The sequence below is a fragment of the Papilio xuthus genome, unplaced genomic scaffold (assembly GCF_000836235.2).
Source record: "Papilio xuthus unplaced genomic scaffold, Pxut_1.1 DF827680.1, whole genome shotgun sequence".
Taxonomy (NCBI): Eukaryota; Metazoa; Arthropoda; class Insecta; order Lepidoptera; family Papilionidae; genus Papilio; species Papilio xuthus.
In genome coordinates, this window is record NW_013530969.1 from 754,744 (window position 1) to 773,760 (window position 19,017).

At 35.1% G+C, this 19,017-nt stretch overlaps 4 protein-coding genes across 4 annotated transcripts; 2 read left to right on the plus strand and 2 right to left on the minus strand.

The window, feature by feature from the left end:
- The first annotated feature begins 171 nt into the window (after positions 1-171).
- On the plus strand, positions 172-6,998 carry IntS4 (integrator complex subunit 4). The gene is made up of 16 exons (XM_013311740.1): positions 172-333; positions 443-775; positions 943-1,191; positions 1,527-1,702; positions 2,084-2,276; positions 2,631-2,805; positions 3,026-3,231; positions 3,318-3,440; positions 3,565-3,700; positions 3,962-4,099; positions 4,383-4,539; positions 4,774-4,920; positions 5,157-5,386; positions 5,732-5,874; positions 6,089-6,308; positions 6,545-6,998. Exons 1-16 carry the CDS (start codon positions 280-282, stop codon positions 6,742-6,744), a joined length of 2,880 nt encoding a protein of 959 aa, XP_013167194.1. The 5' UTR covers positions 172-279; the 3' UTR covers positions 6,745-6,998.
- A 445-nt stretch (positions 6,999-7,443) lies between these two features.
- On the minus strand, positions 7,444-8,575 carry LOC106117049 (steroid receptor RNA activator 1). Its single transcript, XM_013311121.1, has 3 exons — positions 8,443-8,575; positions 7,950-8,366; positions 7,444-7,780 (listed from the first exon to the last, which is right to left on the minus strand). Exons 1-3 carry the CDS (start codon positions 8,480-8,482, stop codon positions 7,602-7,604), a joined length of 636 nt encoding a protein of 211 aa, XP_013166575.1. The 5' UTR covers positions 8,483-8,575; the 3' UTR covers positions 7,444-7,601.
- Positions 8,576-8,867: 292 nt separating this feature from the next.
- LOC106117482 (stromal cell-derived factor 2) lies at positions 8,868-10,597 on the plus strand. Its single transcript, NM_001312226.1, is given in 4 exon segments — positions 8,868-8,983; positions 9,147-9,342; positions 9,490-9,714; positions 10,113-10,597. Coding segments are annotated over 4 exon segments (687 nt in total). The 5' UTR covers positions 8,868-8,889; the 3' UTR covers positions 10,285-10,597.
- Positions 10,598-12,151: 1,554 nt separating this feature from the next.
- Positions 12,152-17,953, minus strand: polo (Serine/threonine-protein kinase polo). Its single transcript, XM_013311794.1, has 10 exons — positions 17,674-17,953; positions 17,185-17,409; positions 16,845-17,049; positions 16,338-16,530; positions 14,752-14,975; positions 14,469-14,596; positions 14,174-14,355; positions 13,720-13,853; positions 13,491-13,603; positions 12,152-13,258 (listed from the first exon to the last, which is right to left on the minus strand). The coding sequence occupies exons 1-10, from the start codon at positions 17,770-17,772 to the stop codon at positions 13,064-13,066; spliced, it is 1,698 nt and encodes a 565-aa protein (XP_013167248.1). The 5' UTR covers positions 17,773-17,953; the 3' UTR covers positions 12,152-13,063.
- Positions 17,954-19,017: the final 1,064 nt, after the last annotated feature.

Consider the following 19,017-nt stretch of genomic DNA (forward strand, 5'->3'; position numbering starts at 1 on the left):
TTATTAATATTAATACTTTTTGGTTTGAAATTAATAATGATAATAAACTAAAAATATTTTTAGAAAAAAGAAATAGGACGAAGATGTTTGTTCTGTCCGTGTAATGAAACGATGGACGCTTTAAACCCATTAAAATATCACTGTCAAATGTCAAACATAGTGATAAATTGTTTTGTCACAAAGTGTCAAATTGTATATCTTAACTTTATTATGAAAATAAATAATGTATTAAAGTCAGCGTAATCCGATAAGTTTGATAATCATTAACCTTATTGTACTATGGCAGCGTTACTTAAGAAGAGGGCTTTAGCTGAATACAATAAATCGTTCCAGGTGAGCAGTTTATATAGGTTATGTTTTTATGAAATGTTGTTCTGAAAGACATTTGAAATATTTCAAATTCTACTTATTTTCTAAAAGTTATTATATTTTCTTCATTTAGGATGGTCCATCTTCAAAAAAGCTTCATCTAGCTAAGAAACCTTTAATTGGCAGTTCTGCAGCTGCCTTTGTAGGACTTTTGGAAAAATGCAAATCAAGTGAAGAGGCTCTTCAATTGCTTCTAAGGATATCAGATTGCTTACAATTTCAAGAGTCCGATGTTGAGGAAGCAATCAAAAAGCTTTCAGAACATTTCCAATCTGAAGGGGAATCAGTTGTTAGAGTAAAAATATTATGGCTATTCTGTGATATAGGCCTGGAATGTCCAGGTGCTAACTTAAACAATTTAATAGATGAAACAATACATTTAATTAAAAATGAAACATCACACAAAGTAAGTATGAATACAAATTATAATCTTCGCAACCCATTGTTATATCTAACCATACTTTTGATAGTTCTAAACTTCTAAATTACTTTGTGACTTCTATTCTGTAATTTATTGTCTGGATTTATTGTAAGAGTTTTCTCCTATATACCTAATCAAAATATTGTTCATAGGTTATAGCCCAAGGCATTGCAACATTATTAAAATTGGGCACAAAACTGAATGATGACAAGATTTTGATGATGCGTCTGGTGAATGTTGCAAAAGACAATCTAAAAGACACAAGTCACTCAGTGAAGTGTAGATGTCTCCAACTGATCAGTGAATTGTATCCTATCTATCCCGAGTCAGATAGGACTCAAGATATGAGAACAGAAGCAGATGTTATTGTTAAATTGTTGGGTGATTATTCTAATGCTGAGGTAAATTAAATTAAATCTTACTTACTAATATTATAAATGCAAATGTTGGATGGATGGATGTTTGTTTAAAGGTATTGTCAGAATGGCTGAACAGGTCTTCAGGTGGGGGTTATCTGTTGGGATCAGATAATCACTATTGCTTGTAGAGTTTTAGGAAATTTAGAAATCAACAATATAATGTTATATTTTACAGGGTTTTTCTATCATTTTACAATATAGTTCAAATTGCAATATTTATATTTCTAGTTACCAATAGATGGGATTCATGATTTGCCATTGTTATGTATATGTAAATTATTTTGTTTGTTGTCTATAATATTTGTAATTTTGTTTAGGATGCAAGAGTGAGATGTGAAGCCTTCCAATCTCTATTAACATTACATGAGCGAGGGCAGACTTTAAATGTCTCTTTGTATGAACATGTGTGTGAATCACTGTCTGATGACTATGAAATTGTCAGAGAAGTGGCTCTTAAGCTCCTTTGGCTTCTGGGAAATAAGTATCCAGAGAAGTAAGTAATTAAATGAGTTTAATACAATTTCCATATCACATTATCAAGATGAAGTTACAACAACTGTTATAGATTTCTTTAAAAAAAAACTTATCCAATCTATTCAAAGAATACATATTGTTTTTTAGACTTCAATGGATGACATCTAAGAATTCTACTTTTAAGGGTGTAATATTGTAGTAGAGAAAACTCAATTCATTTCCATTGGGATTGAAGTCACTAAAAGTGTCTGAAATGGGCTCTGGGACCTCTGACAGAAGGAATTGTTTATTAATACCATCCCAAAACGTACATACTTCTAATAAAGTATGATAAAAACAGGGCAGAGGTAAAACAATGTGAAGTATTTGATATCGATAGGTATTTGATTTTTTTTTTCAGTATAATAACTCTACCAGACGGCGAGACTACAATGCGTCTGGTGGATGATGCATTCGTCCGCATCTGTTCTGCAGTGAACGACCTGTGTATGCAGGTGCGTGCGCTGGCCTGCTCGCTGCTCGGCACCACGCGCAACGTCTCTGATCGCTTCCTGCTGCAGACGCTCGATAAACAGCTCATGAGTAATATGAAGGTTAGTGAGGTGGAGCTTCAACATATTGTTTACATGTCCCATTATAATTTTTCTATCTTTTCAAAATATTGGCGGTCCAAGGTCAGTGTAGTGCTGTGCAGTGACCTCCCCCCGTCATAACGCTACGCTCTGCTTACACCTAAAATTGTGTTATACACAGCTACAGATGGAAAGTTTAGAGTCGCCAAGATATCTGAAAACATTTATATAAATACATAAGTTTGGATAAATTACATACTCCACTCTTATCTTATTAGGTTTCCCATTGTACTATTTTCAATGGAAAATTTGCAAAGAATTTGTGATGTGTTCATGTATTTAGTGGAACAGAATGTGTTAATATTGTGTGTACAGAAGAAGCGCACGGCGCACGAGCGCGGGGCGGAGCTGGTGCGGTCGGGGGCGTGGGCGAGCGGGCGGCGCTGGGCGGACGACGCGCCCGGACAGCTCGTGCCGCAGGACAGCGTGCAACTGCTGCCTGGCGGCGCGGCCGGCGCGTTCGTGCACGGACTGGAGGATGAATTCATGGGTATCTTATAGCCATTCTTTTTTAAATGAATTGTACAGTTTAGTAACTATTTAAATATGTAAAGTTTTTCTAACCAATATTACTAATGGCCATATTGGAGTTAGATGTTGTCCTAAGGATATGTAAGTTGGTAGGGTATGTTTAAAAAAGAAATAATAGTATCCATAACTGATAAAATCGATATTTTATCATCACATATAATAATGTTTTCTTTGTGTAGAGGTGCGCACGGCGGCGGTGGAGGCGGTGTGCCAGTTGTCACAGGAGAGCGCGTTATTCGCGACCACCTCGCTAGATTTCCTCGTAGACATGTTCAATGACGAGATCGAGGACGTGCGCGTGCGCGCCATCAACAGCCTCACCAACATGGCGCATCACATCATACTGAGAGAGGATCAACTTGAAATTATATTGGGTGCTCTGGAGGTACGTTGGACTGGTTAAAGACCTCGGTTGATATTGAAAATTGTCATATAACTTTCAAACTAAATACTATTGGTTTAAATTTACAGGATTTTTCAATGGATGTCAGAGAAGGGCTGCACAGAATGCTCGGATCGTGCACCGTCGCGTCGAAAACCTGTCTTGAAATGTGTATTGACAAAATATTGGAAAATCTGAAAAGATATCCACAGGTGAACTAAAATTTAACACAATTAATAAAATGAACCTGACATGAAAACGCGGAACTTCGAGTTTGCGTAAATAAAGGTTCGTATAATTCGCAAGTGTCAATGTATCCCGTGTTGCAACACGCAGGACAAGCGTTCAACATTCCGATGCGTGCAGCGCATGGGCAGTGCGCACGCGGCGCTCGTGCTGCCGCTGGCGACACGCCTGCTCGCTGTACATCCATTCTTCGACATGCCAGAGCCGGATGTCGAGGATCCAGCCTGTATCCTTTTACTATAACAACACAGTTAATTAAAAAATTACCGACTTCATCGGTAGACTCAGAGAAAGTCCCTTAAAAACTGTATTTTTTTTTCATATAGCTACACTTTTGGTTTTAAAATCACGATTTAGTTCTTACATACAATTTAGTAGTTGTATTTAATGAATCTCTTAATGCTTTTATCATATTTAGATGTTTATTGACAGTAGTCAGCAGTCAGTTGTGTACGAAAACGTATAATTTCTTAACAGTAAAAACCAGACATGTGCATACTGATCTTAGTGCTGAACGCTGCTCAACACTGTACCACTATGCTGCCGCTGTTCGAGGAGCACACCATCAAGCACTACACATACCTCAGGGACACCATGCCGCATCTCGTGCCGCATCTACCCATTGGTCAGTTCATCATAGATCGTAACCTTTTCAAGGAATGATTCGTTTATTCTTCATGAATGAATTTTTAAAATGAACTCTTGAAACTGGATCGGTGAGAATCCAAGCGGCTAAGGCGCATTTTCTCGCTTTTCGATTTGTCTTTCGTGTTTAAGTTTCTCGCTCATGAAGGTAGTCCATCGGGCTCTAATAAATGTTTCTCGTTTGTGGAGGATGTCCGTCAGGACCTGACACTGACTGCCATGTATCCAGGTTTCAACGTATTCTTATTTGTGATATGATATAGGTGAATCTCAATTGTCGCGCACGGAACGCAGTGAGCTACTGGATGACAGTGCGGTGCGGCGTTTCTTTGACACCGTCCTGCAGCACATCGACAACACCGCGCTCTCCGCCAACGTGCGCCTCAACATGCTGCGCTCCGCAGAAGAACAGCTCAACAAGTAAACTTATATTATCTATGACTTTTACACAATTTTCAAAGTGACAGTGACAGTCCTGTTTTGACAGATGACTGTTTCAAGTATTTATGTGAATCAATTAAAAACAAAACTTCTTTCTAATGTTTTTGGTTTACAAGACTTTTTAAAATATGTAATAGCAGAATAATGTTGACGTTAAATGTATCTGGTAAAACTTTCTTAATTTCCTTTAATATAGTGTGTGTTGTGTATCAGGCTGTCGGAGATGGAGCCGATGTGCGCGGGCGCGGCCATCTTCACAGCGTTGTTTGCGCGCTGCGTGCTGGCGCTTCACGACGCGCTGCTGGCGGCCGGCGGACCGCCGCCGCACGCCCTCGCACAACTCACCACTGACTGTCTCAGGTCTGATAGTACTACCGACGTATATATTTGCCAAAGTAATAGTTTTATATTCACATTTGTAATAGTTATTAAACAACTCTGTAGCTCAACTTAAATAGAATGAAGTAAGCAATTAAATTCCTGGACCTTCGGTAAAATGTTGCGAGGTGTAATAGTTCGTCTTATCCTCTTTCGTTAAATATATCGCTTTCAAATTCTTTTACGTGCGTAGTATTTTTACTATGTATTTTGTTTAGGCTGCAGCATCAGTTCAGCGGTGTGTCGGAGCAGGAGAGCGCGTGCGTGGGTCAGGTGGCGCTGCGTGTGGCGGCGGCGCGGCTCTGTGCGCCGGAGGCTGCGGCCGGAGTGCCGAGCTGCTCAACCACCGCCACCGGCACCGCGCCCTCCGCAACCCTCGCCGCCATGTCCGCCGCCGCCGCGCTCACACACCAGGCGGAGCTCCTTGACAGGCTGCTCGCCTCCGCAGGTATACTACCACAACGATCTTATGACACTTTTTTGACATTGACAGGACGTCTACAAGTTTTTTGGGGTTACCATTGACCAAAAATTTACTAATTTCTTACGAAAGTCGTCCATGTTGCAACTTCAAGAACTTGATTTGCAAATTTTGAGTTCTCTTAGTATTTCTTTACTATCTAAATTGTTACATACAAACTCATTTAATTTGTCTGGATGAAACAATTATATTTAATTCAATCACTCGACATCACAATGTGTGGAATTTATATAAGGAGTAATACTATGTATTTAAACTACAAACAATAATTGTTACGACGATTATTATATGGTGCGTGTATATGTACTGTAGGTGTGGAGCCGGACGCGTTCACAATCGCGGTGTTCCAGCAGCTGTCAGCCAGTGGCGAGCACAAGCCCGCCGCGCTCGCCCGCGCGCTGCTGCCGCGTCTGCACGCTGCGCCCCTGCCCATCATACCCAAACCTAACCTCAAGGTTACCAATTACTTTGCTTGCTATTGGAAATTACATTTAAAACTTTTATTATACTGGCCGATATTCAATCATTCTTTAAAGATTGATAAATCGTTAAGTTAATGAAAAAAGGAAGCGGCTAGGATTGTGATTAGACATGAATGCAGCACAATCCTTCATCATAATACGATCTATTTCCAGCTGATATGCTACAAGGTAGTTGTTGTATTCTTAGATTCGTATGTGCACTGCGAGTATAGTGGAGCCGGCGAGCGACAATGACACGGTGGTGCGGTTCAGTGCGGGCCTGATCGCGGGCGTCGCGCTCGAGGCGGAAGTGGTGCGCGTGCGCGACCCCTCCGCGCTGCGCGTGCGTGTCGCGTACCCCGACCGTCGCGTGCACGCGCTCGTCCCGCCCACAGACCATCTGCGCACTCTCGACCATCTAGATAACAGTCAGTGTACAACACAACATAGACAAACGTTAACCATAGACAATGTCAATCGTAACACCCACTTATGCAATAAACAATTGCTATTGCATTACATTTTTTTTCTTGCCGCTGGTTTGTTGGGAATGGCTGTAAACAAAACAATACCATAGAATAACTAAGAATAGATAAGAAATAAATTGAAAATAACAAACATATATGATTTCTTGCTTTCTGATAATGGACCCTAACCCTTTCAGATGACGACGGCACACAGAACGTTCGTTTGTTGACGAAAGTATTGATATCTCATGGTGTGTGGACGGAGCCGTGCGGAGTCGACATCTCCATATGTCTAGCAGTGGAGGAGGCGAGCAGCAGGGAGCCTGCCGCGCTCGTCGAGCTCTGCCGGCCAGTGCGAGTCACTGTCGCTCCCAAACCCATCAAGAGGGGCATATAATATACATAAGACGATTGGAACAGAAGTCACTCACAATTCCAAAAACAGGCTAACAAAAGAAAGCTCAACGATTTCTTATAAGATATGTTATGTCCAAAACTAAATGTCGGCAAAACGTCCTGTTCCAGCAAATAAAATAGATTGTAAGGCGATTCATATCTTTAATGTTAAGTTAAAAGGACCTTTTTAAAATTTAATTCCAACATTAATCAGTATTGAAAATATTCTTTGAAAAAAATTGTCTGGTTTAATATTTCATACATTTTTTAAGTAATAATATTGGCAAAAAAAAAAAATATGTTATTGAGTTGTACATAAATATTAGGTATACTAATAAATTACGATGGAAATATACAAGACTTTTATGAATTACTTCTGTCAATCAGTCTTTCTAATACTGTTGCCACATAAAATCACGTATGTAGTGAAAGCAATAATTTTTTTAATTTCATAAATATCTAGTGGTCAAATTACTTTTATCATAAGTTCCCATAAACAAAAAAAACTTTTTCCTACATATATTTATTCACAGCAATTCATGTAATTATTTTATGTACATGTCCTTTCATAGCATTATATAAAATTAATTGATAGGTAAAGGTACAATTTTTTTTTAATATGAATTATGTAATGTACATGTAAACAAAAAAAGTAGTGTTAAAATATAGTTCATATTTATGGCTAATTATTTCATAAATAAACATTTATAATTTGATATTGCAGTTTTGTTTAAATAAATATTATTATAATAAAAGTTATGTGAGTATAAAATTGATTATTATGTCATACATTCAATGCAAGTATTATTCTCTACCTAATGTTAACTTACAGGGCAAGTTGGAACCAAAACGGATTAATTATTCTGTATCACATTTTTCGCTTTCTTGTTTGTCAATATCCAGCAGTTCTATGCGTGCAATGCAATGATAAATGAGTTGTTTGACACCAGACATCCATATGGAAACTGAACTCACATGATCCACCATCAGGGATTTGTGGATTTCATCTGCCCTAGCCGGTTGATCATCACGGAGAGCTGAAAAATATTTTGCATTTTTTATGTTTAAAAACACCATTCATTTGATTACATTCAACATCATAAAATACTGAAAACTTTGTTTGAATAATGTTTTATGTTTATTAACAATACATCAGAAACATAATATAAAAAATAAAGAATGCAGTGAGTATGCAATGTAACTTACCATATGCCAGTTCTTTCATTTGAAGTTGAATACTTCTATTCAGTTTTCCATTTAACCACATATTCTCCATTACATTTATTCTTTTTTTCACTTCATTTCCTTTGGATCCCAGATCTCCACTATCAATAAATCTCAATAAAATGTCTTTTACTTCCTTGAGTGTACTTGCACTGTCAATTTCAATAAGTTCACTTTCATTTCTACTAATAATTTGTGTGCTCAGTGTTGGAACTGCCGGGACCATTGGCACTGGCATAGGAGGCAAATTTGCCGGAGGACTAGACACTGGTGTCGATCCTGTACCTGATAGTGGAAAGGCGACACGTTTATTTAGAAAATTTCGTGGCCTATTAGGTGTCGTTTGTTGTGCACTATACGAAAACTGAGGTGGATCGTTCCAGCCAGGATCAAATGGCACTAGAAAAGAATATGCAATTGTTAAACTTAATTCTACTGATATTAGGAATGATTAAATAAGCTATACACTACTCACCTTTAGTGCCGTGGACAGGCGTATTATCACATTTATCCATTTTATTCTAAACTCCTTTGGTAATAGCAAACAAGTTATGGCTTATGCTAAGATTCTTTGCTTATATTTTTTATCTAATATCTATTACCTATAATAAATACCTATATAATTTTATAAACACAGCTGTTTTCGTGGTTTCTGCTGTTTTGACACTTTCTTGCCAAAGAGATCTTTCACTATACAAGAGAAGACGAGCAGACCATAGAGTTTTGTCACTGACGTCTTTTCACGTTTGGATTTTCGATTCGTTAAAATCGTATCTTTACTCTGTGGTTTTACTTCAAAACTTTCCTGTTTTCTGTCACCGTCAGTCATGTCAGATGCCATGTAATTGTCATATGTCGCATTGGAATTGAAAGTACATGTACGGTGTTTCTCGCTTATCGTTATTTTGCGAATCTAAAAGCAATGGAATTTTATAAAACTTTTAATATAATTTTTAAATCAAAAATGCAGCTAATCTTTCTACTCGTTTCCGTATATTTGATGCAAATATCAAGTGGTTAGTATATGTAATAATTTCATGTGCAATTCCAATGTTTATCCGTAACACCTTAACACTTACGTGGCCTTATGATATGGGAGGATATTTATTATTAAAAAAGTTTTTTTGACTGAAATGTATTTGTGTACTAATTTAATTAATTTTTTTTCATCTTTTTTAGCCTCTAAAGCCGAGTTTGTTACGTGTGGCACCATTTTAAAATTAGTAAACACGGACTTGAAGTTGCGGCTTCATTCTCACGACGTCAAATACGGTTCAGGATCAGGGCAGCAGTCGGTGACTGCAGTCGATGTGTCGGATGACAATAATAGCCACTGGCTAGTTAAGCCTACCATGGGGGAGACTTGTAAACGAGGGTAAGTGCACAAGAGTTAAAAATTTTGTTATTTGGTGACCTGTTGCCAAAGAAGATTAATCGTGATCATCATGTACCAACAGGCAGCTATCCTCTTAATTACAACTATGTTTTAGTATAAAATCAATTAATTAGTAATTCTTTACAGAGCTCCAATAAAGTGCAATACAAACATTCGTCTCCAGCACATTTCTACTAAGAAAAATCTACATTCTCACTACTTCTCTTCACCACTGTCTGGTAATCAAGAAGTGTCATGCTACGGTGATGATGATGGTGAAGGAGACTCTGGAGACAATTGGACTGTTGTGTGCAACAATGACTACTGGAGGAGAGACACACCTGTTAAACTAAAACATGTTGATACAGCAGCGTAAGTTAACAATTTTTTTTCCTTAGGGATATTTTACATTTTTAGTTTTTCATTTATTTTACTATAATAGTTTTCACTTCATATTATTCATAAAAATCGGCAATGAAAGTTACCTAATTACTGCCTATCTACATAACTGCTTTTGTACAGTGCTGCCCATTTTTCCTAAACAAAATGACTTGTAGTATTTTGTTTGAAAAAGTATTAGGACTTCAATTTGCTCTCAACTTCATCAAAATTCGTTAAAATAACCTCCTTCTTTTTGAAGTTGGCTAAATCATATTGAAGAATTTATTACCATACCTAAATTTTGTTTCTGGTAACTGGCCGACCGGCCAATGGTTTATTGGTGACCCGCTCTTTTAGATATCATTATAATGTTTATTATAATTTTTCAGATATCTAGCTGGATCTGGGCGAACATTCGGTCGACCAATAAGTGGTCAGGGAGAAATCGTTGGTGTCAGTTCACAATATGGCACCTACACAGACTGGCAGGCTAAAGAGGGACTATTTATTCACCCTGGTGATTTATTACCTCACCAGAATGCTGTACATACAGAGTTATAAACTTGTTTTAGTGTATTTTTATTTAAGTTTGACACTAACGTGTAATTGCAGTTTTGACAGTGCATAGACAATTTGTGGTTTTATTTATGTTATCTCTACCCATGGAGATAGTTCCTAATTGTGATTAGCCTTTGTTTTGTACTTTCCATTTGCTTAACGCTTACAGCAAAATTTTCAAAATCACAATACAATGACAAATGTGCACAAACTTAAACATATCCTATAGGATTCTCAGCGAGGAAGTTGTAAGATAAGAAAGTTTTGTTTTTATATTATACCAACTATTGAAAATTTATATTTAAATAAAGTATCTTGTTTTGAATTTCAAGTATTAAAGACATAAATAAACAATTACAATTTTTTTCAGAAGAAACTCATCTAATTATTTTAGAACTTAAAAATTCCTAACCAAAGAATTTTAAGATAAAGATATTTGTAAAATGAAAGAAATTTGTTTTATTGTACTAAATCTTTATTGTTAAATGTTCATCAAAGTAGTCCCTATGAAGGGGACCTGTAACAAAATTTTGAAAGTTGACAATTTTCAGTGCTTCAAAGTTAGCATAGAGTTTGTTTTAATACTGATTTTGAACAGTGGACTATTTATATTATTATTAATACTACAACTTTATTGAGAAATCTTACATAATGGTGAATTAGTTAAGAGATTGAAATTCTACAAATTGTTATTGTCTCTATGTTTTAAAGCACGGAAAACTAATAAAAGATTTAAATTTTAAAATCAAATTACAAAACTAAATAATTCTAAATGATTACAATACAACTATGTTATCATACAACCAGATTCGGTCTTGGCTTTAGTGAAATCTCCTTCCAGGTCAGGTAATAAATCAATAAAACTTAAAACAATTCCAGAATGAAAGGCACTGTTCTTATAATATTATAACATTTGGGAGGCAAGAATAATTTTAATTTAATATTTCAACTTTAATAAATAATATTTTCTTAAAAAAGGTCAATTTAAAATCTTGGTATGTGTTTAAAATGACAGTTGAGTAAACAAAAGTATTGATATTCAAAAGGAAACTAAAATTCACAAATGACACACAAAAACAAAAAAGAAAAACTACATATTTGTTTTACATTAAATATATTCTACAAAATTAAATGCCAAAAATTATTATAATAATAAATAATTGTTTGTTGTTCGTTTTTATTTCAAAGTTTTGACATAAATGTTTACATTAATGTTTTTCCCCTACAACATTTCCATACCACACTCTATTGAGACACTCATGGCTTTTCCATAAAAATATATAACTTTATAAACTGCTTTTTATATTTTATGTAACTTTTCGTATTATGCTTTGGACTTTTGACTTTAGACTTTTATTTTTAGAATACAATTAGGTAAATTATGTTAAGTTTTAGGCTTGTCAAATATGTAATATTTTTCTGAAATTCATTATAATATTGTAACCAATTAACAGTTGTCCATGTTATAATACATGGACGACTGACTATGGCCTAATCACCCTTAACTTAGGGTAGGCTCCGAGCCCCTCGGTGGGGACGTATAGTGAGCTGATGATGATGTTATAATTACAACAAAAAATGTCAACTGATTTTCCTTTGAACTTGTTCGTTCGAAACAAATATTTGACAATTTGTATACACTCGAACAGATTATAAATACGTATTTATAAATAACGAATATTGGTTTAATTTTTAAAAAATGCAGATCCAGTAGAAACTCCTATATTATTTTAAAATATTCCTTTGGTGTATATTTATAAACAATTAATCATCTTTTTTTGTGATTATTTTAGAAAGAAGAAAATACGGCTACAAAAGTTAAAGATAAAAGATACATGAGCTGTAAAAGAAAAGATACATAAACTGTATATTTTAGATTAACTAGATATTTTACAATAAATATTACGCGTTTTATTAATTTGAAAGTTGTAATATTTTGCCAAAACTTGTTCCTTAATATTGTGCTTAAACAGGCTGAAATTAACTTTAATTAATTTTAATTACACAAGTTTTATAATTTTAATAAACACTTAAAATTATTTCGTTTACATGCAAATGTAGATATTTTGTACATACGAAATTTTACTATACAGCACAGCTGTTATTTAACAATCTGAGCCACATTATTATATTCTGGTAGCAGATATGAAAAATAACGAATTTCGTATATATTTATAAATTTACCTGTACCATCGTTATTGAACATCAAACACACTCATATATCAATTTAAGAAACACACATATCCCGCAAATTGTCATTTTTATTGTGAAATTCAAATGCTTAAACACTTTTTTATAATCGAAATTGGATAAATGAGAGTCCAAGGGATCGCCATCTGTTTCTCGCTAATAGAGGTTTCTCTCTAACCCGAGTATCTCGCTTATGGAGTCCTTCCGTCGGGACCGGACAATAACTCTCACATATAGATGTTTCTCACTTATCCAGATTCGACTGTGGGTAGGTTTTTATACAAGTGTTTCAACAATGGAAATCCATAGTAAGTGCAGGCAATTTAAAGGAAAATGTCGCTGATTTGTTTTCAGCTTTACGATTGCCTGGTCACTCTTCAAAACTATGAGAGTCCCTAGTGACAAAATGTGTCCATTGGCCGGCAGCCGACTAAACTAAGACAGAGTAACATTAAATTTGTACATTTAGACATTTCATTTTCAGCAAATTGTCATAAAAAGGCACTAATACTAGGGACCTTATACCAAACCGGTGAAGTTACGAGTAACAAGATCCTGATTAATATAAGAATCATTAAAGTCTAAGCAATCGCTACCAGAGTTTCGTGGAAAGTACGCTGTTGATTTTCTCTAAAGCGTATGTGAGGTTCATATACAGTTTCTTGTCGCAGCCGTGCTCCTCTATGGTGCTGAATCTGAACGTGCGGAAGTTCTTCTCCACGTCAATGTACGTGACTGCCTGCATGAGCGGGCACAATATTATCTTTGTGTGATCTTGGAAGTTGATCTGAAAAACAAAAATTGTATGAAATACTAAGGAAGCATAGATTGATGTAACGGTGTAAAGCAGTACTAACTAATTTTAACGTCGTACTCTTCAAAAGTAGATTATAGACCAAATTAAGTTTCAATCTTTTTGGCAACACAAGGTCAGCTGCCCCACTATATCTAATATTTTGTTCTGCGCAGCAATTCGTACTAAGTTCAGAGACGCCAAGATGATAGAGATCTTTTAATACCTGCAGCGTTCCATTGGTGAGGTACATGATGACGGCGAGCGTGGTGCGGTACCATTGGTGCAGGTGCGGCAGTCGCGACAGACCGTCGCTCTCGCGCACTTGTACTGACGCTCCTATAAAGAACGATTAAGTGGTTTTTAACTTTGTACAACAAAAAAAATCACACTATGATATTAGTAAAAAAAACAAAATAGTAACAACTAAAAATATTAAAAGTAGGAGTACTCACCGGCTTTCATAAGGTGCTCAGTCATGTATCTACGGAAATATGAAAGGAGTTTCATTTTCTTGTCCAGCTCCGGTGGGTAGTCAGTCATTGTCATATATTTTTCAGAGCTATGCCGATCAATGTAGTGAACATTCCTGTAACAAAAATTATAGTTATGAATCAACTTTATTGAAATAAATAAACATAAAAATAAAGCAGAACAATAAAATTATCACTATCAAACAAAATGATTAATCATGTAAAGTGTATTTTTACACTAACTAGAGATATACTTCAACTTCTAATACTCTACTATATGTCAGTAGTTTCGAGAGAGAATTTATTTACGGATATTCTTACAAACAGGGCTCTCAGTGATAAATATATAGAAGAACATTGGTATATCACTTTTTTAGAGTGAATGAAATTGGCATGTTTTAGTCAATTGAAATGGTTACATTAGTTTAATACTGACACTCCGTTGGCGAGCATGATGAGTTTGGTGGTATCGTTGAACATGACACCGACGCTCTCGTCGCACAGCTGGTAGCCGAAGCCGTACTTGTCGCTGTAGTCCACCCACTTGCCCACCCACACCAGCGGCTGAGCTGCAGGGTCGCTCAGACCCTCCGTCAGGCACTCCGGTCGGCATTTCAGCTGCAATCATATTTTTGTTTTAAATAATAAATGTACAAGTCACATATTTCTTGAGTGGGAAGTTACAGATATATAACGAGATCAACTTCGCGCATTGAAAAGGTGTGACTCACGTTGGACTGCAGCAGCGCGGCGAGCTGGTCGCGCAGGGAGACAAGATTCTGCCGGTGCGAGCTGGACTCGTTTGCGCGCGGCTCCGCCTTCACCTGCGCCGGTATGCTCGCCGCCATGCCAACATTGTCTACAAGCAATCATTCGTATTACATGTATGCCTATTAATTCTAATTAAAGTCTAATTTGATTTTATTTTAAATCTGTTATTTATAAAATTAATAAAGATAGTGGAAGAAGAATTTATAAACAGTTATTATGTTAGTCAGATGATATGTGACTTACTAATATTGTTGACTTCGTTAAGCGGGCGTCGCTGCGTCATGCCCTCGAGCTGGTCGGTACGGGGCGCGGTGGTGAGGCAGGAGAGCGGCAGCGCGGCTGGCAGGATACCCGACGAGAAGAACTCATGCCGCAGCAGCTTGTCCACCGAAGGCCGCAGCGCCGGGTTGGCCTGGAGCTGCAGCACGATCATTGACGTCGCCGGCTTCCTCAGCGTTGTTGGTACCCTGGTTATACAACGTTCAATAACAATAATGTTCTAACAAAGTTTTATAATCGTACTCGAATAGCTGGTGGCCGGGGATTTTTAAAATATACGAAACATCAATAATTTAAATATATATGAACTATTGAACAAGTTTCTCACATACACATAACAAATGATTTTGTTTTCCCTCTTTTTAACATGAGATATATAAAAATGATGAAAAAAAGGTGGTTTAACTGATACACCTTGTACTTATTATCAACAATTTTTTTTAAGGTTTTTAAATGTTGCTGGCTTAACTGGAAAATACTTTTTGTGAAATATAAGCTAATTATCGTCAAACATACATTATTTTTAAATGTCTTTGCGTTGTAAAATTTCCGTTATATTTTTAAGATATTTATCTAGTTATGTTAATTTATTTTAGGTTTAACGACATCAGATACCGGAAGTTACTTGCGCACTTTTTACGGTTATTAATCTCAATATATTTAGTTTCTAAGAGTCGTGAAGTAAATAAATTTATATACCTATTAATGTGTAACCCCAGAATCATTTCGAATATTTAGACAATAAAGTAATTAAAAAAAGACAAAATTTAAAAAAAAATATTAGTTTTTCCTCATATGCTTGGTACCTCCCAACTTTAACAAGTTTGTTATTTACCTAATTTAAAACATCAAAACTAAAAACAAGCACATAAAATGAAAAAAAAAAAAAACATTTAACAAAAAAATTCACATATGTTAAAAACACAATGAATATGGCCTTCTTCAATGATCGACTGAGAAACGGATAATTATTGTCAAACATGTAAAATATATAATTTAAAATGATAAAAAATGTTTGTACGATGGTATGTTTATAACAGTTTCAAGCGCATTTGAACAGAAGCTCACATTGAGTTCCATCACCATATTACCACAACTGTTGGATATAACCACCTGTAACGCATCTTGAGTGTATTGTCGTTGACTACGGCCTGAGCGAACCGAGTACCAAATGTATGCCAGGGGCCCGCACAACAAGTATGCAGAGCTAGATATATCCCCTCACTAGTTGTTAACAAAAAGGCGCGTTAATATTTCCAGTTTAATGACCTGAATAGTGTGTAAGCCTACATGCCTATACAAAATGTTTGTTTTATAAAAGTGTAAAATTGAATTGAAACTATAATCTTTAAATATTTTGTTTTTCATTTAAAAGCAATAATATTTTAATAACAAGTAGTACAAGACTAAATTTCAATATTAAATGGACTGAAATTTTAGTACAGAAAAATAAGAGTTTACACAGGCATATCATGGTAAATATTTGGGTTCTTAAAGTTCAAATATGTTCTGTTTTATATTTTATTGAATTTTTAGTTAAAATATATTACCTGTATTCACATTGCTTGATTCTTTTGTATGTATCTCTAAGAGTTGATGTCTCAAAGGGTGGCTTCCCTACAAGCAGGGTGTACATGATGCAGCCCAAACTCCAAATGTCCACTTCGAAGGAGTGCCCCTTCTTTGTCAATATCTCAGGAGCTATGTAGTTTGGTGTGCCGCATAAAGTCTGTTTCCTCTCTCCTATACATTTAAACTGTTTTTATTCTATTTGACAATCAACTTAATTGGAATTTTTATTAAGTTTTAATTGCAAAAAACAATATTTTCTCATACTAAAATTAACTAGAAAAGTTAGTATCTGAAAATTTATATATAACAATAGTGCAGAGGACAGGAAAGGGTTCGCTGAGCTGATGGCCAACCTCCAGTAATGGAGAGGCATTGGAAGAAGAAGAATAGTGCAGAAATATATTGGGAGCATAAGTATATTAATATTATCTCATACAATAAAATAACAACTGCAGTTTACTAAAATTAAATAAATATGACCTTACCTTCATATTCAATTTTAGCTGCTAGTCCAAAATCTCCAATTTTAACACACAGGTCATCATCAAGGAAAAGATTTCCTAACTTAAGATCTCTGTGTATAATCCTCCGGCTGTGTAGATACTGCACACCGAGTAATATCTGACGCATGTAGAACCTTGTTTCTGGCTCTGTGATGGCTTTTCTACGCTTATGTAATTCCATCATGGACTGTAATAAATATGAATATTTTAACATTATTATATTAATATTTTAAGGCCAATGTAGATGATTCTATATTCTTGTTGTATTATAGCAATCATTTGCTATTACTTTATAATTTTCTAAACAGTTTTAAATACAAACCCTTCTCTTGCAGAGCTCTAGTACAATGTAAATGTTGAGTGAGTCCTCGAAGAAGCTGTGGAAGCCCACCACATGTTTGTGTTGCAGTGAGCGGTGGATAGAGATTTCCTGAGTCATTTTTTCCCTTTGGCTCGACTTTACCATAAGCTTTTTTGAAACAATTTTCCCTGCGTACACCTGGTTGGTGGCGATGTCTTGGATTTCGTAGCATTTTGCAAAGCCCCCCTAGAATTTATGATAGGTTAAATAAATAAGGCAGATTTAATTTAGGACTATTTAGTATTTAGTTTACTACTAATTATGCAGTATTTTTCTTTTCGTAACCATAGTGGGTACATACATTGCCAAATGATATATTTAAATTGTTCATAAATATAACGGATTTGTTCAGTTTAAATTTGGTATATGATCATTCGACAAGTTTTATACGTGAAGACATAAACAACAAGTTCGTCATTTTATCGCTGTTTATTGTAAAAGGAAACTCACCTTTCCGAAAAACCGCAATCTGTGATATGTGCTCTTTGTTTGAGGATCTTGAATTATTTCGGGTATTTCTTTCTTTTCATCTTCCTTGATAGACGTCATTATAAATTAACTTTAAATATAAGTTCAAGTCAATAAAATGATAAAAATGAAGCAAAAGTCTAAAAATTGGTCACAAATGAATACACAATGTTCTCAAACTAAGCGCTTGAACATGAAGAACAGTTGCTTTGCATGGCAGTTGCACTGAATTTTGAACTGTTAGATACGTTATGAAGTCGACCAATCAGAGCAATGTATTCATATTTATCATTGCCAGGAAACTAAAATTGATGTTAAATAAGACAGATGTCAGATAAAGTTTAAAAAAATAAATACATCTCCTTTGCTTCCACTTTTTCAGAGCATAATTTTTAGTTCCAAATAAATAATTTTAAGAATTGTTTTTGTATTATTTGGTAGAATAAACTTTTCATAACTGGCAATAGACAACTTTGTAAACAAAAATAGTCAAAGTCAAACTTACTTTTCTATTTTACTGAATTTTTTATTTATTTAGATATTTAAATACGGATTTCTTTTAATTTACCTTAATAAGAGTTTTAAAAACACAACTTTAAGTAATAACTTTGTTAACCTCTAATAATAATGTTTGAAAATATGTATCTGTGTTGTAATTTTTGTTTTCGTAGCTTGATAAAAGCAACTTTAATATGTTATTTCCTGGATAAATATAGTTAAAGCAATTATCCACACGTTTTCTTTGGTATAAATTCGCGGGTAATTTAATGGATGACTTTGTAAAAAATTATAAAAGTTGTATTAGTTAAATTGCTAACACGTTTTTTTTAGGAGTATTTCGCTAAGTAGTTTTTTTTAGTATTTTCTTTAATCGGCGTTCAGATTCCCCAATTGTCAATCCATTGAGTAAACAATGATAAGGATCAACAAAAAAAACAAACGAATTTGAAGTCGACTGAAAAGGATTTGGGTCGATTTCAAAAATTATAGGTAGATTGATGGATTAATTTTACTAAGGACCGATTTAAGAGAGCTACGCTACTCATCAAGCCTTTTAGCTTACACAATAAAAATTATCCCAAAGGTACCAAACAAATTATGTACATACCATAGAAGTTTAGGTCACTCTTGTATAAACTTGTGTGATTTATAAAGTGAAAGGACTTTACCAGTGAGTCAAATGAACTGTTTTTGTACGTCTGTTTGTTAAACTATTTATCTAACTTATTCAATGGTTACGGATATTGTTTGACATATACTCGATTATTCAGGCGAATGTGATTTAAAATGATGTCAACATAGTTCTTCGAATTATTTAATTTTGGG

What these genes read in the sequence shown, in the direction of transcription:
- LOC106117049 (XM_013311121.1), bottom strand. Translation starts at nt 8,482, where the DNA reads ATGGATAAATGTGATAATACGCCTGTCCACGGCACTAAAG. An exon ending in GCCTGTCCACGGCACTAAAG is followed by an intron (nt 8,367 to 8,442) that starts GTGAGTAGTGTA and finishes ATTCTTTTCTAG; the next exon opens with TGCCATTTGATCCTGGCTGG. An exon ending in AATGAAAGAACTGGCATATG is followed by an intron (nt 7,781 to 7,949) that starts GTAAGTTACATT and finishes AATATTTTTCAG; the next exon opens with CTCTCCGTGATGATCAACCG.
- polo (XM_013311794.1), bottom strand. Translation starts at nt 17,772, where the DNA reads ATGACGTCTATCAAGGAAGATGAAAAGAAAGAAATACCCGAAATAATT. An exon ending in TAGAGCTCTGCAAGAGAAGG is followed by an intron (nt 17,050 to 17,184) that starts GTTTGTATTTAA and finishes TATTTATTACAG; the next exon opens with TCCATGATGGAATTACATAA. An exon ending in CCGCGCTGCTGCAGTCCAAC is followed by an intron (nt 14,356 to 14,468) that starts GTGAGTCACACC and finishes ATATGATTGCAG; the next exon opens with CTGAAATGCCGACCGGAGTG.
- IntS4 (XM_013311740.1), top strand. Translation starts at nt 280, where the DNA reads ATGGCAGCGTTACTTAAGAAGAGGGCTTTAGCTGAATACAATAAATCG. An exon ending in AGCTCATGAGTAATATGAAG is followed by an intron (nt 2,277 to 2,630) that starts GTTAGTGAGGTG and finishes TTGTGTGTACAG; the next exon opens with AAGAAGCGCACGGCGCACGA. An exon ending in GCAGAAGAACAGCTCAACAA is followed by an intron (nt 4,540 to 4,773) that starts GTAAACTTATAT and finishes GTTGTGTATCAG; the next exon opens with GCTGTCGGAGATGGAGCCGA.